The sequence below is a fragment of the Pseudorasbora parva genome, chromosome 11 (assembly GCF_024679245.1).
Source record: "Pseudorasbora parva isolate DD20220531a chromosome 11, ASM2467924v1, whole genome shotgun sequence".
In the NCBI taxonomy this organism is placed as follows: Eukaryota; Metazoa; Chordata; class Actinopteri; order Cypriniformes; family Gobionidae; genus Pseudorasbora; species Pseudorasbora parva.
Genome location: NC_090182.1, coordinates 1,958,545 through 1,983,533, shown reverse-complemented (window position 1 = coordinate 1,983,533; position 24,989 = coordinate 1,958,545). Strand labels below are relative to the sequence as shown.

General features: G+C 39.0%; 1 protein-coding gene across 1 annotated transcript in view; it reads right to left on the bottom strand.

The window, feature by feature from the left end:
- Nucleotides 1–18,996, bottom strand: part of neurl1b (neuralized E3 ubiquitin protein ligase 1B) — a 62,636-nt gene extending 43,640 nt beyond the window's left edge. The window contains exon 1 of the mRNA XM_067456786.1: nt 18,764–18,996. Within this exon, the coding sequence (XP_067312887.1) occupies nt 18,764–18,890 (127 nt within the window). The 5' untranslated portion in view covers nt 18,891–18,996. The remainder of the gene's footprint in view (nt 1–18,763) is intronic.
- Nucleotides 18,997–24,989: the final 5,993 nt, after the last annotated feature.

The window sequence follows — 24,989 nt, the reverse complement described above, 5'->3', positions numbered from 1 at the left end:
ATTTATAAATCGCCAGAACGAAATGGTAACCGAGGTAATAGATTTAACCTACTAGTTTTTTACTGCATGTCATGTGTGGGGCTCCGTATTAGACTATAAAATGGTGAGAAAAAAATTATTCTTTAAAGAACCTTTCACAAAATGGTTCTTCGGGGAACCAAAAATGGTTCTTCTACGGCAGTGTTACTCATTGCGCGGCTCGCGAGCCTCATGCGGCTCGCCAAGCTTTAATTTGCGGCTCGCATTATATCACATGTGAATGCGTATCAATAGTACGAGTGTGCAATCTCATGGAATGTATATGAGTTTTGGCGTGCATATGCTACGCAGTTTTTCGCGTGCATGATACGGACTTTATGGCGTGCACGCTCTTGGATGGGGGTGGGGGGTTCGTGCGTATAATACGCGTATCATATGCACGCGAAAAACTGCGTACCAAATGCACGCCAAATATATTCCATGACGCTAAGTTAGGACGATTCTAACAGAGAAACCGCCTCACTAATGAACACCTTGCATGCCTCACAAGGGCAACGACAAGCTACAAATACAACATGAAGAAAGTCAAGGAAATGCATGCATGCTTCCGCTCATCCCAGCATTAATGTAATCCTGCTTTTTTGGATGGCGGGAGGCTTCGGCTTCGTCCCGTCTTTTTTAGTCTGCCTGTTCTTCAATCCGCAGCGGCGCGGAGCAGAGCGCACGTCAGAAGCAGAGGTGTGTGTGTGTGTATACATCTGAGCCTCTGTAGCAGATATGCACCTTTTGTAAAATGAAAGTTAAGACATCTGTCATTTATTTTTCTCTTGTATTGTATCTTCAATTTTCTTTTTGCGGCCAAGTTTTATTTTCACAAGAATATTCAGGCCAATTAATAAACTTTTGTCTACTCTAATTTCACAATTTTTAACTGAAAATATGCCTATGTGATTCATAATGTAGGCCTAATTAACGAACAAGAAATATTAACAGCCATTTTCATCAGATTAGGCATTTTTAGTGCTATTGTTATCTAATTTTTTGGCCTTCAGAACATCTTAAAATGCACATATGTAGATCATAGAAATACAAATTTTCTCGGGGAAGCATGAACCCCCCTAGCATTTTGGATCTCTGTAATTATAAACATTATTGGATACAAATATTACATGTAAAGTATGAACATGCAGTAAGGGGGTAATATTTGCTTTATGAGTAATAAACAGCCAATATTGTTTGGGTATGCATGTTTGTAAGCTACTAGTTAATGCCGCAATTTGGACCCTACACTGTTACCATTTTTTCCATAGGCTACCCTCACTGGGGGCTAAGCTCCCCTAAAACGAAAATCCTAGAAACGCCTAGAAATGCTTTGCAATAAAAGTGGCTCTCCTATTGATTTTGTGCTATCAGTGCGGCTCTCATGAAAAAAATAGTGAAGACCACTGTTCTACGGCATCACTGTGAAACCCCATTTTTGCGCCTTTATTTATAAGGGTGTACAGCATATGGCTTTGTGGCAAATACATGTAAGACTTATTCGTAGAACGAGTCTCCTGGAGAGATGAACACAATGGCTGTATTGCCAACAATAGGATCGTGCATGTCAGCGTTAATGTTTTGGCGGTTTCCAAGGCACATCACTGTCACATGACTCGCTAAAACAGCTGCGGCATGGTGGAAGTCTGAAGATAGCTTGCTTGTTTTCTTGCGATTAAATCTGCTTATTTTGGCACCCTCTTGAAGTGTTCCTCCCTATAACACAAAAGTATTGTGAAGGGGACTTTTTCAAACACAAAAAAGGCAGAGGAAGGATCTTTTTAGATACAGCGCTCTGTTTTCCCCATTTCAGAACCTTGGTCCAAGTCATGCTAGTCACGTAGATATTGGACTGTTCAGAGGGACATTTCAACACCAGCTTTTGTATGAGCATAGGTGAAATTACCAAAATCATATATATTCACAACACGGTGACACTGACAGCATACGCATACAGTGGGGTAAAAAAGTATTTAGTTAGCCACCAATTGTGCAAGTTCTCCCACTTAAAAAGATGAGAGAGGCCTGTAATTTTCATCATAGGTGCACTTCAACTATGTACGGCCAAGCAATAATTTAAAAAAAATAACCATCTCGAGATTTAAGTCATTATAATGCGAGATTAAACTCAAGAAAAAATGTCAAGAAAAAAAGTTGAAAAATAATCTTGAGAATAAACTAAATATCGAGAATAAAGTTTTTGTTTTGAGAAAAAAAATTGTTAAATTTCGAGAAAAAAAGTTGAAATAAAATCATGAGAATAAACTCATAAAATTTGGAAAATAAAGTCATTGTAATTCAAGAAAAAATGTATTAAATTTCATTTCATTTTGTACAAAAGCGAGTACATCGCACAAATTGGACTGATTTTTCTAGCAAAAAGACTTAGCTGCTTGCAAATGCTCTTTAAAGTTCGAGTGTTAATTATAGCCTAATTCTGTCATTAGCTAAAGCTGATAGTATTTCTTTTTTAGTGAAAGTCTGAAATCTGGCTTGACTAAGTGATCCAGCTCTGCCATGTCTTATATAGGCTATGCATTGAACACTGATCGATCATTCTCAAGATTTTATTTAAACTTTTTTTCTCTAAATTTAACAAGTTTTTTTTTCTTGAAAAACAACGACTTAATTCTCGATATTTAATAAAAAATTTCTCAAGATAATATAATGAGTTTTTTCTCAAAACACAACTTTATTCTCAATATTTAAATAAGTTTATTCTCGAGATCGCATCTTTACTTTTTTTCTCGAAATTTAACGAGTTTAATCTCGAGAGGCTTTTTTTTATTAATTTTTTTAGCTTGGCCCTAATCCTCTTCCGTAACTATGAGAGACAGATTGAGGAAAAAAATCTAGAAAATCACAATGTCTGATTTTTAAAGAACTTATTTGGAAATTCACACAAGTGCCTTTTCCCCATTTTTGAACGTTCACCGTTGGCATATAATGATTGATAAAGTCAACAAATCTCACTAATAGATCTACCAACCTCAGTGAAAATAAAAGATATTAGGGCTGTGCGATATTAAAGAAAAAATGCGATATGCAATATCTTGTTAAATAATGCGCTATTCGATAATGCGATACGATATTGCATTTAGTGTGTAAAATCTATTTAAATTATATTTTTAAAAACTATTTAAAAACTGAGAATGAAACCATTTGTGTTTCACAGTCTCTCTGGGAAAAGAAAGCATTGCTACAACTTCTGAAAGTGACCAGCTGTGTTTTAGCAAACATTTATGTCACAAATCGTTTCGGTGTGTGTGTGTGTGTGTGTGTGTGTGTGTGTGTGTGTGTGTGTGTGTGTGTGTCAGACAGCGCGAGACTGCAAGTTATTGTTTTTCGCAAATTATTGCGTTTAATAACTATTTTTAACATCAAGCAAGTCACTATTCTCTGCTATGTGTCGACCTAAAACGGACACTTTTCACAATGTTGAAGTAGCCTATTAAAATCATTCAGATTGCATGCCGCTGCGATATGCATATTGCGATATGTACATTTGCAATATATTGCACAGCCCTAAAAGATTTTAGCAAAACCAAAAATCTGAGATGGGGGAAGTTTCCGAGTGTGGCGAGGTGAACGAGCGAGGGACATGGGAGGAGCGAGTGAGACCGGGACGTGATTGCGAAGGAGCGTCACCTGCGAGCCACACCAGTCTCGAGTCTTCTCATGAGGGAGCTCGGAGGCTTTTAAGGACGAGCGACACCAGTGAAGGACGAGAGAGGACCAGGCCTGGATTTTACGTTGAGTTTTGTTCTGTGTGTGTGGGCAGTCGTCCGTGAGGGGCTGCCCGCGGTTTACATTCGTTTTGTTTGTTTATTTAATAAAAGTTGTTGAATGTTCGTCGGTTCCCGCCTCCTTCCTTCCCATTTCTATGAACGTTACAACACCGAGATTTGGTTGATTTTTACATGGAATGACCCTATACACTCTCAGAAAAAGGTACAGTGCTGTGGCTGGGGCGGTACCCTAAGATACAAAAGTAAAAAGTAGGGATGCACCGATCCGATATTAGGATCGGATATCGGCCGCGATACTGACGACAAAGCTGGATCGGGGATCGGAAAAATGAACAGATCCACAGGCCGATCCAGGTGGGGGGTTTTTTACTCGCAGCAGAACGCTACGTCATTCGTCAGCTTCACGTGTTTCGCATGCTCGACGCAACATGGAGCGAGCCAGAGTCAGATGTGTAGAGATATTTTATGCTTGCCACGCCAACTAGTTCGTCTGTCGGCAATACTACCAATTTAATCCAGAAACACCATGTTAAGGAGCACGCTGCATTCCTGCAGCTCAGCAAAACTAAAGGAGTGGACAATACAGCCCAGCAACTGACTTCGCACTATGCAAAGGATTAATTTAGTGTAAGTGACTGATAGTGGATATGGATAAAGGCTATTGTAATGAACTGACGGTAACAACACGCTGTTGACGCTCGCGCATCTTGAGGAGAAATTAAAAAAGCGCCGCTCACACAAAGTAATTGCGGTAAACATTCAGAATGCTACGTTTTTATCTTTATAACATATGAAACAGTTAAACAACATCACACAACCAAATGTGCTGTTTTCCTGAATACCATCACGATTGAAAATGTCACTGATTTCCTATGACAGCTCCATAAACAATCATTAACATTAGTTACTTACATTTTAGCTGCAATATTGAGTGTTTTAGTTTTATTTCAGCTGCGAAAATAGTTCCAAACAGCAGAACCATAACGCATCTCACGTGTTCTGAATGATTCAGTGGTTGAATCAAAGATGCAATAACCTGTTCGTAAACGACTGCCTCATTCTTAAAGGAATCAGTCGTTTGAATGAATCGTTTGAATTAATGACTCAATGACTCACTCATTAAGACTCACCTACTGCCACCTACTGGTGGTTTACTTTCCTATATTTTTCAACATTTATTTTGTTTATTCAAAAATACAAATCTCATAACATTATTTCATGCAGTAGCAATTTTTCCGGGTAAATAATTTAATTTGATTGGTAACATCCCTATAGTGTCTTATTTTAATTTAATGCATAGATCAAATTTAAGAATATAATATGAAACCTGAAGCATAGCTTATATTTAATAAGATTAGGGGAAATGCCCTTTATAAAGGTAAAATATCACAAATATACAGATTTAAAATGTGTCAAAGCTGATTGAACACTGAGAATATTGCTTCAGAATAAGTTATATTTAACACACACACACACACACACACACACACACACACACACACACACACACACACACACACACACACACAAATCTAACTTTTTTCCAGACAAGCACATTTTTTACTCGGACAAGTGAATGACCATTTTACTTATCCGAAGGAGAGACATGAGCTTAATGTCGAGCCCTAAATTATATTTTAGATTTGAATGCACAATTGTTTTTTAAATAAATAAGAATTCAACACTTTGCATACATCTGTTATTTTGTCTTATCTTTATTTAGTAAAGTCTGGTGCCTTTAGTCTCTTCAAGGAAGGTATACAGTTTATTATTAATTTAACAATAGTATCGGATCGGTATCGGGTATTGACAGATACATAAAGCCCAGGTATCGGTATCGGGTATTGACAGATACACAAAGCCCAGGCATCGGTATCGGGTATTGACAGATACACAAAGCCCAGGCATCGGTATCGGGTATTGACAGATACATAAAGCCCAGGCATCGGTATCGGGTATTGACAGATACACAAAGCCCAGGTATCGGTATTGGTATCGGGTATTGACAGATACATAAAGCCCAGGCATCGGTATCGGGTATTGACAGATACATAAAGCCCAGGCATCGGTATCGGGTATTGACAGATACATAAAGCCCAGGTATCGGTATCGGGTATTGACAGATACACAAAGCCCAGGCATCTGTATCGGTATTGACAGATACACAAAGCCCAGGCATCGGTATCGGCATTGACAGATACACAAAGCCCAGGCATCGGTATCGGGTATTGACAGATACACAAAGCCCAGGTATCGGTATTGGTATCGGGTATTGACAGATACATAAAGCCCAGGCATCGGTATCGGGTATTGACAGATACATAAAGCCCAGGTATCGGTATTGGTATCGGGTATTGACAGATACATAAAGCCCAGGCATCGGTATCGGGTATTGACAGATACATAAAGCCCAGGCATCGGTATCGGGTATTGACAGATACATAAAGCCCAGGCATCGGTATCGGTATCGGGTATTGACAGATACACAAAGCCCAGGCATCGGTATCGGGTATTGACAGATACATAAAGCCCAAGCATCGGTATCGGTATTGACAGATACATAAAGCCCAGGCATCGGTATCGGGTATTGACAGATACATAAAGCCCAGGCATCGGTATCGGTATTGACAGATACACAAAGCCCAGGCATCGGTATCGGTATTGACAGATACACAAAGCCCAGGCATCGGTATCGGGTATTGACAGATACACAAAGCCCAGGCATCGGTATCTGGTATTGACAGATACACAAAGCCCAGGCATCGGTATCTGGTATTGACAGATACATAAAGCCCAGGCATCTGTATCGGTATTGACAGATACATAAAGCCCAGGCATCGGTATCGGGTATCGACAGATACATAAAGCCCAGGTATCGGTATCGGGTATTGACAGATACATAAAGCCCAGGCATCGGTATCGGTATTGACAGATACACAAAGCCCAGGCATCGGTATCGGTATTGACAGATACACAAAGCCCAGGCATCGGTATCGGGTATTGACAGATACACAAAGCCCAGGCATCGGTATCGGGTATTGACAGATACACAAAGCCCAGGCATCGGTATCGGGTATTGACAGATACACAAAGCCCAGGCATCTGTATCGGGTATTGACAGATACATAAAGCCAAGCATCGGTATCGGGTATTGACAGATACATAAAGCCCAGGTATCGGTATCGGGTATTGACAGATACATAAAGCCCAGGCATCGGTATCGGGTATCGACAGATACATAAAGCCCAGGCATCTGTATCGGTATTGACATATACATAAAGCCCAGGCATCGGTATCGGGTATTGACAGATACATAAAGCCCAGGTATCGGTATCGGGTATTGACAGATACATAAAGCCCAGGTATCGGTATCGGGTATTGACAGATACATAAAGCCCAGGCATCGGTATCGGGTATTGACAGATACACAAAGCCCAGGTATCGGTATCGGGTATTGACAGATACATAAAGCCCAGGCATCTGTATCGGGTATTGCCAGATACATAAAGCCCAGGCATCGGTATCGGTATTGACAGATACATAAAGCCCAGGCATCTGTATCGGGTATTGACAGATACATAAAGCCCAGGCATCGGTATCGGTATTGACAGATACATAAAGCCCAGGCATCGGTATCGGTATTGACAGATACATAAAGCCCAGGCATCTGTATCGGTATTGACAGATACATAAAGCCCAGGCATCTGTATCGGGTATTGACAGATACACAAAGCCCAGGCATCTGTATCGGGTATTGACAGATACATAAAGCCCAGGCATCTGTATCGGGTATTGACAGATACACAAAGCCCAGGCATCTGTATCGGGTATTGACAGATACACAAAGCCCAGGCATCTGTATCGGGTATTGACAGATACATAAAGCCAAGCATCGGTATCGGGTATTGCCAGATACATAAAGCCCAGGCATCGGTATCGGGACTGAAAAAGTCGGATCGGTGCACCCCTAGTAAAAAGGCACATCTTTGTACCTTACTAACCCCCAAATGGTACATCATAGTAACTTAAAAGGTACATCAGTACTTTAGGAGTGCGAATTCGTACCTTAAAGGTACATATTAGTACTTTACGGTTTTGTACCTTAGGGTACCGCCCCAGCGACAGAAATTGAAGTTTCACAAACTAATTTCGGGAGAAGCACGCGCAAACAATTAAATCTAATTAAACACAGGTGGAGCAGGCTCAGATAATTAACCCAATTGGAACACAAGAGGAGCACATTAAACTAATCAGTTAATCAATGATAGGAGGTGTATATAGACAGCCGATTTACCTTCCTGTCATTGACAGTTTCTCAGCATCCCACCACCACCCCTTCTCCGCACTTACTTAAATCAACTGCTATAAATATCAAAACAAATCACAAATTGCAATCTAGTTCTAAACTATCCATGTCGGGGGGGGGATACTCTGGGTTCGGGCAAATTTTCCGAGCCCGGAGCCCTCCCCGGACAGCACGCCAAATACGCATAATCTTTACTCTATTTAATTGATGTAAGTGTGAACTCGTGAATGTACCTTTTTTTCTGACAGTGTACTATATAACAGCACGTGTTGTGAAATATGGAGAATTAATGAACACAGACAGTATTTGGTTGAGGAAAGATCCACCCTGCATTTGGGGAGACTACATCAACAGGTATAAATGTCCACCCACTGAGATAAAAAACTAAGATTTTCCCCAACAAAGCTGCAAAGATGAAAGGCTGACAGGGTGTTAATTGCAGGGTCACATATTCTCTTGCATTACGTAATGGTTTCCTCAGCGGACTGGTTAAATGATGAGGGGAAATGAGCCTGTGGTTTTTTAAGAGTTTCTGGCCACCTTTTGCTCTTCTGCCCGGTCCCAACATCCGTGCATACATGCCCTTCTTTCCTTCTCTTTAGTCACCATGACATCAGTTTCAGGCATGTGTGGGAAAACTTTGGGCCTCTGAGCGGGACACTGATAGGGGCTATTTTAAGAAGCTGTAAATATGGGAACTTCCTCTGTGTAAGTGTATCTCATATCTCAATAGATCGTTTTACACTATTAACAACAAGCACAGTAAGCCGTGCTGCCATGTGCTTAACTACATAGTTACGAACTGGAATGAACCAGCTATGACTGTTTGTGTTAAAGGGTTAGTTCCCCCAAAAATGAAATGTATGTCATTAACTCCTCGCCCATCCTCTTCCACTGCGGCCTGAGCGTCAGCTGCCCCCTCTGGGCCATCATAGACATCTATGGCATCACACAAGAAGTCACACTACTGGGTGAGTCTTCACATAACCTAAAACACAGTCCTTTACACCCTTAAAGGGTTAATTCACCCAAAAATGAAACTTCTGTCATTAACTCCTCTCCCTAATGTCGCGCCACACCCGTAAGACCTCCGTTCATCTTCACACACAGTTTAAGATATTTTATATTTAGTCCGAGAGCGTATGCAAGTGTATGCACACTATACTGTCCATGTCCAGAAAGGGAATAAAAACATCATCACAGTAGTCCATATGAGACATCAGTGGGTTAATTAGAGTCTCTTGAAGCATCCAAAATACATTTGGGTCCAAAAATAACAAAAACTACGACTTTATTCAGCATTGGCTTCTCTTCCGGGTTTGTGTTCAATCCTCAAATAAAGATTCAAACGGTTATGGATCAGCGAATTGATTCGGATCGCCAATGCCACGTGATTTCAGCAGTTTGACACGCGATCCGAATCATGAATCAATACGCTGATTCGCTCAGCGCTCGTTAACCCCGTCGAGAGCAGCCTTTCCTCGGCCAGTCCTTCTGGCGTTTGCCACCGGCTCGGATGTCTATAATGTAGAGGTTACACATGACATATGCTTCGTCTTGTGTACATCTAATGGGCAATCTTTGGTCCAATTAATCTATTGTTGCCTACCAAACCATTTTGACTGAGGAAAGTGAAGTTTCATAACTTGATATTTTATTTAAATATACATGCAGAGAAGATAATCCAGGTAGTGTGTTGGCTGAACCACACGTGTGGCTGTTAATGCTTAATATATTTCACCTGGAGCGCATTTAACGGCCGTCTATTCGCTTCAAATTCGCTTTAAATGTTCGATTTCTACGCGCGTCCAATTAGCTGCGGAACTGCGAATGGATTCAAAATGTTCACGCGTCAAACTAGACGTGGTAGACGCGATTTTGACACTCAATTCGCGTTTGGTGTGAACGCAGTGTAAGATTCCTTTTATGCCCACTTACTCAGTATTTTTGTCTTATTTCTAGTCTAAATATCTAAAAATACTTACATTAAGAAACATTTACTAGACAAGTAAAAATTATTGTCTTGTTTTGAGGGAAAAAAAAACTCAAAATGAAGAGAGTTTTAGCTTAAAATAAGATAAATAATCTGTCAGTGTGGTAAATAAACTAATTGGTAGATTATTTATCTTATTTTAAGCAAAAACTCTCTTCATTTTGAGTTATTTTTTCCCAAAACAAGACAATAATTTTTACTGGTCTAGTAAATACTTCTTGTTTTAAGAATTTTTAGATGATTGGACTAGAAACAAGACAAAAATACTACGTCTGTTCTTAAACACTCACTGTATGACCCCTTCATGACCCCGCTCGACGATGTGTTAATCCTCACTATACTTTGTGACTGTTTGCTTGGCGATCACACAATAGCTGCTACAAACCAGACCACTACAAAACAGGCCCGTTAAAGGAGAGCCGGCCGAGGTGTTGGGTGATTTATCTGCTTTAGGCATTCAAACATATATCCTCCCTTAAGGTATACAATAAATCTGTTACTCTTTAAACAGTTTTATTTCTCTCCACACTCTTTTCGCGCAGTTGGCTGGCAGTCCTGTGACTCGGAGCCAAGCGGCCTAAACAATCTGTGCTCAAAGTCCTTACTCGGGTTAAAAGCGTACGTAAAGAACGCATGTTAGAGCACTGCACCTGTGGCTGTCAACAGGAAGTGTTGCCTTTTGTAAAGGTGTCTAGTTGGAGATCAGATCACGTAAACAGGATAGGATTTTATTACACAATACATTAGATGCCAACCACTTAAAGTGAAGGACAGATGTCTAAAGGGTTAAAAAAAAAAACATTACACTGCAAAAAAATGCTTTTCTTACTTAGTATTTTTGTCTTGTTTCTACTCCAAACATCTAAAAATTCTTAAAATGAGAATTATTTACTAGACAAGCAAAAGTAATTGTCTGGTTTTGGGAAGAAATAACTCAAAATGAAGAGAGTTTTTGCTTAAAATAAGATAAATAATCTGCCAATGGGGTGAGAAAAATAATCTTGTTTATTGTAGATCTTATTTTAAGCAAAAACTCACTTAATTTTGAGTTATTTTCCCCCAAAACAAGGCAATTACTTTTGCTTGTCTAGTAAATAATTCTCGTTTTAAGAATTTTTAGATGTTTGGAGTAGAAACGAGACAAAAATACTAAGTAAGAAAAGCATTTTTTGCAGTGTACACTAGTTTTGTTTTAATTGTTGTGATTAGCTAACGACATACAATATTGCATAATTATTAAAGGAACACTCCACTTTTTTAAAAAAAATAGGCTCATTTTCCAAGTCCCTTAGAGTTAAACAGTTGAGTTTTACCGTTTTTGACTCCATTCAGCCGATCTCTGTATCTGGCGGTAGCACTTTTAGCATAGCTTAGCATACATCATTGAATCGGATTAGACCATTAGCATCGCGCTCAAAAATTACCAAAGACTTAATTTTTTTTCAAAGAGAATATTTTTCCTATTAAAGCTTGACTATTCTGTGGTTACATTGGCCCTCATTTATCAATCTTGCGTAGAAACGGGTGTATATGTTGGCGTAAGATTATGCTTACACTCCTCTCACCGCCTGATTTATGAAACTGTGCGCACCTCTGCAATCCAGGTGTACGCAATACCTGCCCTTGATAAATGCCGCGGCTGAAAACGATCGTCATTAGAATAACACGCCCCTATATATTCAAGTCTCTGCCTCCCGCACGCCCTCATTTTACGCCATGGACACACGGAAGACGGCAAAGAAGCGAAACTTCTCCGACGTGGAGATCAGGCGCGCTCAATCATCTCTCTAGTCCACTAGTCAGGGCACTGATTAGGACATAAGTCAACGGGCTGACTCCCTGATCAGTGCCCTGACTACTGAACTAGTGAGATGATTGAGATGCGCCCATCGAGACCATCACCAGGGAAGTGGAAAACCCCCCGAAATTGTTTTATTTGGGAGTTTAAAGAGTGGGATTAAAGGCGCTCACAAAAACAAAATATGGACCCAAATTACGAGTACTGTTATAGTGTGGGGGTTGAGAAGCGCACTCCAGCAGTTTAAATAGCTGTTTGGATGATAAATTACCATCACTGCATTATTTTACAGCACGTTTTGAAAAAATTAGCATTTAATTTCGTATCACGGCACATGTATTGGGGTGTACAATAGTGATGATGATGTGATGTGGAGTAAGATTCATTCACATTAATAATTACATGACAATTTGTAAGATTCTTCTTCTTATTATTATGATTATTATTCTTAATGACGCTTGTTATTCAGAAGAAGAGTGTGTTTTTATTGATTTTATTATTAATTAAAAGAAGAAGGTCATTTTTATTATTTTGTCATTCTGAATTATTTTAATTATTACAGATAAAGCGCACAGGCTCGCAACTGGAGGAATACATATGCCTACAAATCAAACGCTTTGGTAAAGTCACACAAATTAAACATTGACGTTCATGTTGCACAAAAATAAACACTGAATGTTGTTGTTGTGGTTTTTAACAGTGGGTCATATAGCATATCTTTGTCAGTGTTTTGTGGTGTTAGGAATTGTTTTTCTGCGCATTTTCCCACTAACTCAAACGTGCGTACACCACCTCCTGAGCTGACGTAGGATTTGAGCATGCCGTACGCCAACGTCCATATTGATAAATCTCAAAGTCACCGTGGGTTTGGGTGTACGCTGGAAATTTGGTGTACGCACTTTTGATAAATGAGGGCCATTGTGTACTAAGACCAACGGAAAATGAAAAGTTTCGGTTTTTAGACTGATATAGATAGGAACTACTCTCTCATTAGTGTGTAATAATCAGGTAATTTTGTAGCCGTACCATGGGTAAACCTGCGCAGTGATATTACGCAGAAAATAGTTCCTAGCTATATCGGTCTAAAAAAATAGCAACTTTTCATTTTCCGTTGGTCTTAGTACACGATGTAACCACAGAAGAGTCACGTTTTAAATAGGATAAATAATGAAAGTCTTTGGTAATTGTTTTGAGCGCGATGCTAATGGTCTAATCCGATTAATTGATGTATGCTAAGCTATGCTAAAAGTGCTACCGCCAGATACAGAGATCGGCTGAATGGATTCAAAAACGGTAAAACTCAACTGTTTAACTCTAAGGGACTTTGAAAATGAGCCTATTTTCAAAAAAAGTGGCGTGTTCCTTTAATCCCGGTTTATTATTCAGCCAGTTGTGAGATCTCAGCTGCCATCTGCTGGTAAGATTGTGTCAGTGCAACCCGCCCACTACTGGCTAAAAGATGAAACCCAGAAGTTCTCAATACTAAGTCTCTGATAATCTTTCTTAATTTGTCTTTAAAGGTTATTACTTTTAATGCAGTCGTATGAAATGTTAAATGAAATGGATCAAATGTTTCTCAGATATCTCATTTCCACATTGGAAAATAATCGTTCCCTCTCGACTGTTCTCATCAAGGTCCTGGGAAAGCCACAACCTTGCCAACTCTGCATAGCTCAGACGCCATTGGCCACCCCTCTCTCATCGTGGGAGTGACATTTCCTGTTTGACTCTGAAAACTTCTGGAAAAGGGTCCCCTCTCATGGTGTTCCCAAAAATAAATACCAACCAAAACAAACTTTTCTAAAGGCCTGCACCAATAGACACTCACTGACCAACTGCAACTTCGGTTCTGTCGCATCTTTTCCCGTTGTGTTTGTGTGATCGTGGGATGTCTGGGAAGGGACAAACTGTAATCTGGAGACTGTCCGTGTTGGTGCGGTGTGAACTGACCTAAAACTACATTCTTTAAATTAAAGGAGTTTGGCTAAAATAGATCACAAAGTAATTCTGAGGCTTCTGAAGTTTATTTTCCCTCCAGTTAACTTGTTTTTAGGCCCACTTTTGCAGTCCTTGATTTTGTAGAGTTATAATAAAGAATGATATTTTTTTTATAAATGGGTAATAACACACAAGCAGAAGTGTTGTTGCTCCAATATTCAGACCAACACACAGTTGATAAGTGTGATATCAACAGTCTATGATAATCAAGAAGTTAATAATAGCAGAATAACTGCTGCCTTCACCTGCTATCAGAATTATTGTAAATACGAGTTAGCCCAGGGGTTTTCAAACTGGGGTCCGGGGGCCCCCAGGGGTCCTCCAGAAGGTTCTAAGGGGTCCCCAGAAAATTTCAGAGAATACAAAGACAAAGCAATAATGTATAAAGTCTACTCTACTGTTTAGTTTCTAAACGTTTCTCTCATTTCTTGTCGTATACATACTTTCCAGAATTGTAACCGTTTGCTTTGCATCTTTCCCCTTTAGAAAAGTCCCCTTTCTCTCGCTCACTGGGGTTGTAAGGCAAGAACATAAACTGCTTCCATACATTTATTGTGAAAGTTGAAATGTTGAAAACAAAAATGTTTTATTGAAAACGTTCTTCAGGTTTATACATCCAACATTAAGTATAGCCAATTTAAGTTGGGAAACAATATGTTGTATTTATAAACGTCACACTTATTATTTATCTAACAGTTAAAATGTTTTTTTCTTTGATAAAAATAGATGGATTTTAGGAAGGGGGTCCGTCATAAAGGTTCATCATATTTGGGGGTCCTTGGCATCATAAAGTTTGAAAACCCCTGAGTTAGCCTATCTAGCTGGAAATTAGACGTGATGCTCTCTCAAGTCGTATTTACTACTGGGAAGCTCGGAGATCATTTTGATACCCAAGATCCTGAGTTGTGACCAGTGTTGCGGTTTTTCAACTTGGGTTAATTTTGACTGGCCATTGGGTTACTTTTGACTGGCCATTGGGTTACTTTTGACTGGCTATTGGGTTACTTTTGATTGGCCATTAGGTTACTTTTGACTGGCCATTGGGTTACTTTTGACTGTCCATTGGGTTACTTTTGACTGTCCATTGGGTTACTTTTGATTGGCCATTGAGCTACTTTTGACTGGCCATTGGGTTACTTTTGACTGGCCATTGGGTTACTTTTCACTGGCCATTGGGTTACTTTTGACTGGCCATTGAGCTACTTTTGACTGGCCATTGGGTTACTTTTGACTGGCCATTAGGTTACTTTTGACTGGCCATTGAGCTACTTTTGACTGGCCATTGGGTTACTTTTGACTGGCCATTGGGTTACTTTTGACTGGCCATTGGGTTACTTTTGACTGGCCATTGGGTTACTTTTGACTGGCTATTGGGTTACTTTTGATTGGCCATTAGGTTACTTTTGACTGGCCATTGGGTTACTTTTGACTGTCCATTGGGTTACTTTTGACTGTCCATTGGGTTACTTTTGATTGGCCATTGAGCTACTTTTGACTGGCCATTGGGTTACTTTTGACTGGCCATTGGGTTACTTTTCACTGGCCATTGGGTTACTTTTGACTGGCCATTGAGCTACTTTTGACTGGCCATTGGGTTACTTTTGACTGGCCATTAGGTTACTTTTGACTGGCCATTGAGCTACTTTTGACTGGCCATTGGGTTACTTTTGACTGGCCATTGGGTTACTTTTGACTGGCCATTGGGTTACTTTTGACTGGCCATTGAGCTACTTTTGACTGGCCATTGAGCTACTTTTGACTGGCCATTGGGTTACTTTTGACTGGCCATTGGGTTACTTTTGACTGGCCATTGGGTTACTTTTGACTGGCCATTGAGCTACTTTTGACTGGCCATTGAGCTACTTTTGACTGGCCATTGGGTTACATTTGACTGGCCATTGGGTAACTTTTGAATGGCCATTGGGTTACTTTTGACTGGCCATTGGGTTACTTTTGAATGCCCATTGGGTTACTTTTGACTGGCCATTGGGTTACTTTTGACTGGCCATTGAGCTACTTTTGACTGGCCATTGGGTTACTTTTGACTGGCCATTGGGTTACTTTTGACTGGCCATTGGGTTACTTTTGACTGGCCATTGGGTTACTTTTGATTGGCCATTGGGTTACTTTTGATTGGCCATTGAGCTACTTTTGACTGGCCATTGGGTTACTTTTGACTGGCCATTGGGTTACTTTTGACTGGCCATTGGGTTACTTTTGACTGGCCATTGGGTTACTTTTGACTGGCCATTGGGTTACTTTTGACTGGCCATTGAGCTACTTTTGACTGGCCATTGGGTTACTTTTGACTGGCCATTGGGTTACTTTTGACTGGCCATTGGGTTACTTTTGACTGGCCATTGGGTTACTTTTGACTGGCCATTGGGTTACTTTTGACTGGCCATTGGGTTACTTTTGACTGGCCATTGAGCTACTTTTGACTGGCCATTGGGTTACTTTTGACTGGCCATTGGGTTACTTTTGACTGGCCATTGGGTTACTTTTGACTGGCCATTGGGTTACTTTTGACTGTCCATTGGGTTACTTTTGATTGGCCATTGAGCTACTTTTGACTGGCCATTGGGTTACTTTTGACTGGCCATTGGGTTACTTTTCACTGGCCATTGGGTTACTTTTGACTGGCCATTGAGCTACTTTTGACTGGCCATTGGGTTACTTTTGACTGGCCATTGGGTTACTTTTGACTGGCCATTGAGCTACTTTTGACTGGCCATTGGGTTACTTTTGACTGGCCATTGGGTTACTTTTGACTGGCCATTGAGCTACTTTTGACTGGCCATTGGGTTACTTTTGACTGGCCATTGGGTTACTTTTGACTGGCCATTGGGTTACTTTTGACTGGCCATTGAGCTACTTTTGACTGGCCATTGAGCTACTTTTGACTGGCCATTGGGTTACTTTTGACTGGCCATTGGGTTGCTTTTGACTGGCCATTGGGTTGCTTTTGATTGGCCATTGGGCTGCTTTTGACTGGCCATTGGGTTGCTTTTGACTGGCCATTGGGTTGCTTTTGACTGACCATTGGGCTACTTTTAAAAAATAGTGTATATTTACATATATGAATAATCATTTGAAGCTTGTATTGTATGGTTTATAAACAGCAAAAATAGCCTTGACCCAAATTCCAGAATCATCAGCAAGCTGAATATCTAGATGAAGCGCTGAATGTTTATGTGGTTTGTCATTTTTATTTCAAATTTTAAATATCTTCAATACATTAAGGCTTTAATAAAATTCCCCCAAGAAATAGGCAAGAATAAACCAGGTGTCCTCCTTTATTCCTGTTCTTTTTGACAGTAATATACTTGAACACAACGAGCTAGTAATCACGACTTCAGAAACAGGGAAGACATTTCTGATAGTACATGAAGGCAGTATTACTATTTACCTCTATTTTGGGTCCAACAACAAAAAGCAAATCACCTATTGTTTTAGAGCAAAGCACATAGCATGATTCATTTCTAAATGATTCAGTCAACAAATAGTTTGAGTGAATAATTCAATATAAAGACAGTGTCTTGTTGCCATCTATTGGTGTATCTACGTACCATGCTGGAATGCTTTATTAACCAATCAGCGGCCATGACCAAAACTATGTCTTTTGGGAGGGATAAAATAATAAACAAAAATCCACTGTATTCTGCAATGCAGATTTTCTTTGAATGTGTAAGACTTCAGATTCATTAGAAGTTAGTTAAATTACTAGAAGAAAAACATAGTGCAGGAAACTGTAAAACTATTTACAACAAACCAGTATGTTTTTTTGATTACACAATAATAAATTAAAAAATAACATGTTAACAAACACCAGTTTGCAATATCAAGCAGCATAACAGAGTTTTTGCATACATTTAAAATAACTGAAAGCGGATGAAACCAGAAGCTTCACATATTACTTATTATGAAAAAAGTACATACTTCTCAATCTCTCAACCATAAAAAAGGTAGTTCTACATGCCTATACTATTCAGTTGACCTACCAGCTTCACTTCACTGTCCCAAATTCTCTCCCATGGCCTCATGGGATAGCAAAGTGTCCATCAGATGTGCACTTCAGAACTATGCATATTCACAGCCCATAGTGTTTACATTAATTTGAGACAACTGTTCATTGGTTGTGAGATGAATTAAAGGGATAGTTCACACAAAAATGAAAATGTTATGTTAATCTGCTGACCCCCTGGGCATCCAAGATCTAGGTGTGTAACTTGTTTCTTCAGAAGAACACAAATAGTCGTATAATGTATGTCAATGGGGTCTAATTCTAATAGATAAACATCAGATTTTAATTCATGGGTGAACTATCCTTTTAACATCTGTGTTTACACTGCTAGGATACCTGTGTGATCCTGAGGGGAACTTATATCATACAGCCACTAAAACTTACCTGGGAACCTGTTGTTTAACTCAGAACGGCTCAGAAAAGTGTTATTTATGAGAAATTTGGAATGAGATGCTGAGATCTGATGCCATCCCACATGAAAAAATACTATAGTATATTGTAGTAAAATTACTCAGTGTTTTTTAACCATACTATAGTAAATTTACAAAGTGTAGTATATACAATTTACTGTACTGGGATAAAAACAACTCAAGTTGGATTGAAAATTGACAAACCCAGAAATTGGGTTGTTTGAACCCACAGTGAATGGACCCAATCAAACAACCCAATTTCTGGGTTTGTCCATTTTCATCCCAACTTGAGTTGTTTTTAACCCAGCATTCTTTAGTGTATAGTTAATATAGTTCAAAAACACTCCAGTACTAGAGTAATTTTACTATAATATAGTATTTTTTTCATGTGGGGTGGTGACATTCGTATATTTTGAACTGTATAATCATCTATATTACTAGTATAGTCACGAATAAGCGACATTTACCTTGTATACTGTTGCTTTGCCACTCAGCTCGTGTCTGGATTGTGCCTTGAATTGAAAAGACGGCGGAAGATCCGTTATTCCCCATTAAAACAACAGTTTGTGAACCTATTCGTCCCAAAAATGTCATCAGTTACGAGCCGCGGTGGAGTCTGACACTGTGAGGGTAACCGAAAACCCCGCCTAAATTCAGTTTGAAATCTAAAAACACCTTACACGTGCTTGTGTGTATCTTTCGCGCGCTGTCCAATCGCTGTGCTCCTGATGAACGCCCCAACGGTCATTATGGCAGCGCGCGCCCGCGTCATCGCTTCAGCAGCGGAATATGACGTATTCCGTCGGATAAGGTATTTTATATCCCAATCATGCGCGAAAATCAATACTAATGTTGCCTAAAGCGGACCTAAAGATGGTTTAAATCTACCACAGACGACAATCGTTAATGTATTTGGATGAATCATCTTGTAGGTTAAGTGTATGTAAATAGGGATGGTTCTTTTCAGTTTTTTAAAAAAAAAGTTCTGTTCAGTTTATTTTGATTTTAACATAGGCAACGTTGACCCAATTTTACAAATAACGATTACAGAGCAATTTATCAAAGACATTATTAGGTCTACTGAAGCAGTGAGGTTTAAATCTAGTAGTCCAATCAAAAGTAGACCAATTATTTCCCAAATACAAAAAAATGGCATTCCCATACCTAAAATACACATTTAATGGTCAATGATATATAAAACGAAAGTATGTAAATGCAGGGATGGTTCTGTTCAGTTTGTATCTTGATTTTAACATAAGTTGACCTAATTTAACAATTACAGAGCAATTTATCAAAGAAATGTTTTAGGTCTGCATAGGCTACAGAGGAAATCAGGGTTGCCAGGTTTGCATTTAATCTATTCCAATGTCCAATCTAGAGGATCCCAATGACCATATCCCATATACCAAAAAATCTAAATATGATATTACCATACCTAAAATACACATTTTATAATTATATATCAAATAAAAACCATATCGTGATCAAACACAGAGGCTTAGTGGCTACTTCGCATAACTAGCACAGTTTTGACATTTGTATAATACAATATATTTAAATGCAAGCATGTCAGTCAAATATACATTTTATTAAACACGCGGTGTGAAATAAACCCGCGGAAACCGTTAGAATTCCGCGGGAAAACCGAGGACTTGGCAACCCTAGAGTCAATTCCTCAGAGTCAGACCCCGATGTTATCAAGAGCTTTCGAGGGAATTTCGGCATAATCGTTTTGTAATATATAAATAAATAATAAATAAATAACGGCTTTGACAGTTTGTCCTTTTGTTGATGCTCCGATCATGGAGTGATCGACCTCAAATGTCTCTGAAATGGAAATGACCTTTTGATTAATCAGACTCTCCTCTGAGACTTCACCTCTTAATACAAATGATCTGGGGACCACTTTTAGGAATTCATTGCAATATTAAACATCATTTCCCACTTTGTTGAATTCTGTTGAGTAGCTAAATTACTATTTCGGAGTTATACCATAAATAGCCTGATTTTCTTAGCCTATAAGCATTGATGAAATACGTATAGCACGTGAATGAAATTAAACATATTGAATATAAGTGGTTTATTATGAACGGAAGACTTCCACTGGTAAAATTCTGTTACACGTGATGTCTGCAAAATCACACTCTAGTTAAAAATTAATTTTGGTTTGAAACTTTGTCCACCTGTTGGCATTAAATCATAATGTGTTATTTAAGGACAAGGACGTTATGGACGTCTAAATAAAATGATAACATTTAATCGACAAGTATGTGTATAGCAACCAGATTTAATATCTAAGGGAAATATGTGAGGAACAATAGATTGTTATGTTAAATATACAACGTGTTTAGTTTATCGTTGGTTTAATAAAAAACTCAAACTCTGGATATGGCCAGCAGAAACACATTAATATCGCCAGAGGGCGCTCTCTAATCGCTTTTATCTTTGGGTTACCTTTATAAATGCCTTTATACAAATGGACATGTGTTGTATTTTTAATGTAGCATAGAGTCATTAACACACATGCCCTGAAATATTGAAGATACATTTTAAAATTGTACAGCAATGTGTTTAATTTAAGTATCTGTTCTGTAGATATCTAGAATATATGCCAGAATATTTGATTTCAAACCCTGGCCTTTGCTAACAAACATATTCCTTCAAACGCCTACATGACCTTTTGTTGAGTTATAAACATATTATTATTATTATTATTATTATACATGTACAATTAGATGTAAAATGGGTAACACTTTATTTTACATAATTTATAGTTATAGTAACTGCATGTAACACTGTAAAATTAAGTGTTACAGCATTTATTAACCTTTTTTAATGTTAGTTAATAAAATGTTGATGTTAGTTCAGCATTATCTACAACAGATACAACTTTTGATCATAAAAGCTGCTGTTCGTAACTTTTTTGTATGTTCAAGATTTACAAAAATTATATAATGAGAATGTACAACATGAATCCATTATGCAAACCACGTTTTCTGACCTTTAATCATCACTGTACGCTTATAATAAGTGTTTATATTGGGACTATTTCAGATGGGTCCGGTAGGAGCCGCTGCGGAGGAGCACAGACCCTGCACGACTCGCCATAGACTTAAGGGTTAGTGATTAATCCCTAATGTCGTTGGCCAGCCGTCAGACCTCCGCTCATCTTCACACACAGATGAGATATTAGTGTTGAAATCCGATGGCTCAGAAAGGCCTTCATTGACACCAATGTCATTTCCTCTCTCAAGAAATTACATTGGTTTCAATTTTCGGTGAACAGAGAGAAGTAGATCCGGCTGCAATGTTCCTCCGCAAGACGCTTGCGGTTCTGTTTATTAACCGCTCGAGCACAAAAAGTCACGAACTAGTAGTATATGTGTTGAGAGTAACAATAAGATTAGTAAATGCTGTGAAAGTATTGTTAGTTCATGTTAAATAATGAAACCTTATTGTAAAGTGTTACACACTTAATTTTTTTGTACATTCTTTAATTACTTTTAAAAAATCAGCACATATTCCTCGTAAACTGGCATGGGAAGATATTAAATGAACTACACCCTTAAAAATAAAGGTGCCAGGAAGAACCAAAAATGTTTTTTTACAGTGATGCCATAGAAGAACCATTTTTGGTTCCCCAAAGAACCGTTTTGTGAAAGATTATTTAAAGAACCATTTTATAGTCTGAAGAACCTTTTGTGCAATGGAAAGGATCTTTTGGATATTAAAGGTTCTTCATACACTCTAAACAATGCTGGGTTAAAAACAGCCCAATGTTGGGCTGAAAATGGACAAACTCAGCAATTGGGTTGTTTCAACCCAGAGGTTGGGTTAAATGTTTGCTTAAAACAACCCAACTGCTGGGTTTGTCTATTTTTAACCCAACTTGGGTTGTTTTTAACCCAGCATTGTTTAGAGTGTAGAACCATCCACCCTACCAAAGAAACATTTAAAAGCCTTTATTTTTAAGAGCGTTTTTACTTTTTTAAAGTTTTAGCGTTTTATTTTTACACTCTAAAAAATGCTGAGTTGTTTTAACCCAATGTTGGGTCAAATATGGACTAACCCAGCAATTGGGTTATTTTAATTCTCCAGTTGGGTTAAATATTTGCTTAATACAACCCAATCGCTGGGTTAAAACAACCCAACTGCTGGGTTTGTCCATATTTGACCCAACATTGGGTTATTTTTTATTCAGAATTTTTTAGAGTGTATTACCCTAACCTTATAGTAAGTACATGTTGTTAATTAATATGTTATATTAAGAGTATATAATAATTAATTATAATTATAATTAAGAGTGATTAAATATATAACGCAATGACACCTTACACTCTAAAAAATGCTGGGTTGTTTTAACCCAATGTTGGGTCAAATATGGACTAACCTAGGGATTGGGTTGTTTTAATCCCACGGTTGGGTTAAATATTTGCTTAAGACAACCCAATCGCTGGGTTAAAATAACCCAATTGCTGGGTTAGTCCATATTTGACCCAACATCGGGTTGTTTTTTACTCAAAATTTTTTAGAGTGTACAATAAAGTGTAACCTTAAAATGTCCATGTAAAGTCTTTTAAGACCTTGCTCACTCTCCGTTTATTTCCGTCTGATTGTATAATAGGAAATGAATGCTCATATTATATGACATCAGAGCAGTGTTTAAGCTTTATTATGACACACACACACACACACACAGATTAACAGCAGAGCTGGATAAAGATCTCAATGAAAACAACACGGCATTAACACCAGCGGTCATTCAGACGCAAAACAGATAAGTGACCTTACATTATTACGATGGACTCTGATTGGCTGTCAATCAGCTGGGGGAAAAATAGATGGCAGTGATATTGTTTCTCTGTGCTGTTATTGTTATAGTTGTGGTGTGCTGTTAAACATTAATATTTATAATGATTTCCAGCACTGTATGTGATCGTCCGGAGTGAATGGGTCTATAAAGGAGATTGTTCATTCATATCACTAACCGCATGAGCCTCAGTAATAATCAAACACAGTGCTGTTTGTGTGTTTATTCTGAGCTCTTGAGGAAAGTAGGAGGTTTTCTACCCCTTCCCCCAAACACTAATGGACAACACGCCTTTCTTCACAGCCACAAAAGATCAGTCTGGGCCGTGAGGAGAGCATATGCCACTGAAACCAGCAGGATTTCTCTGGAAAACAACATTTAAACCCATAATAACTCAGAGAGGTTTCACCTTCTGCGTGTGCTCTTACGCCAACAGCTCTCCTGAAAGATAAATGTGTTGTGTTTTCTTCAGTGTTTATATATTTAGGTCAGATATATGATATTTTTGTAGGGGAATATCGTTTGTTTTGATGTTTTTGTAGTGAAAGCAGCGCAGGGTTATAATCCGTAACGAAAACACTTTCTTGAAACAAAAAACCTGATCTAAGAAAATACATAAAAACTTCAACTTATTTCTTACTAACGCAACATTAAGTTAGAATAACTTTACTTAATTAAAATTATTTAGACATATCACAGATTTTCTCAATGGCTTTGGCTCAATTCTCAGAGTTCACATCAGATTTGAATTTCTTATTGATTTAAGCAAACTGCATTCGAGTCGATTCTCAGTGAAACCGTCTAACTCTTCACATCGTGTGAGCCTTCACATGCGAAATAATCCATTCAGTGATCAAAATCTGTCAGACAAGTTATATTCCATAAATATTTGACATGGAATGTTTGTTAAATTGCAACACACACACACACTTTGTGCACTGGAGCGCGGTCATGCTGGGACAGGAAGGGGCCGTCCAAAAACCGTTCCCATGAAGTTGGGAGCATGAAATTGTCCAAAATGTCTTGGTGAAGCGTTAAGAGTTCCTTTCACTGGAACTAAGAGGCCAACCCCTGAAAAACAACCCCACCCCATAATCCCCCCTCCACCAAACTTTACACTTGGCACAATGCAGTCAGGCGAGTCCCGTTCTCCTGCCGACCGCCAAACCCAGACTCGTCCATGGGATTGTCAGACTGAAGCGTGATTGGTCGCTCAGAGAACACGTCTCACTGCTCTAGAGTCCAGTGGCGGCTGCTTTACTCCACTGCATCCCACGCTTTGCATTGCTCTTGGTGATGTAAGGCTTGGATGAGCTGCTCGGCCATGGAAACCCATTCCATGAAGCTCTCTACGCTGTTCTTAAGCTCATCTGAAGGCCACGGAAGTCTGGAGGTCTGGAGCTGTTGACTCTGCAGAAAGTTGGAGACTTCTGCTCACTGTGACCCTCAGCATGCGCTGACCCCGCTCTGGGATTGAACACTTGGTGGCTGAGTTGCTGTTGTTCCCAATGGCTTCCTCTTTGTTCTAATCCCACTAACAGTTGAGCTGGAATATTTAGTAGTGAGGAAATGTCAGGAATGGACTTATTGCACAGGTGTCAGCCTATCACGGCCCCACGCTTGAGTTCACTGAGCTCCTGAGAGCGACCCATTCTTTCACTAATGTGTGTAGAAGCGTCTGCAGGCCTATAGATAGATAGATAGATAGATAAATAGATAGATAGATAGATAGATAGATAGATAGATAGATAGATAGATAGATAGATAGATAGATAGATAGATAGATAGATAGATAGATAGATAGATAGATAGATAGTTATGTTATTTCTCACATTGACTGGTGTATTATAATCTGAACTGCCTTTTCTTCACGGCTCTATGGC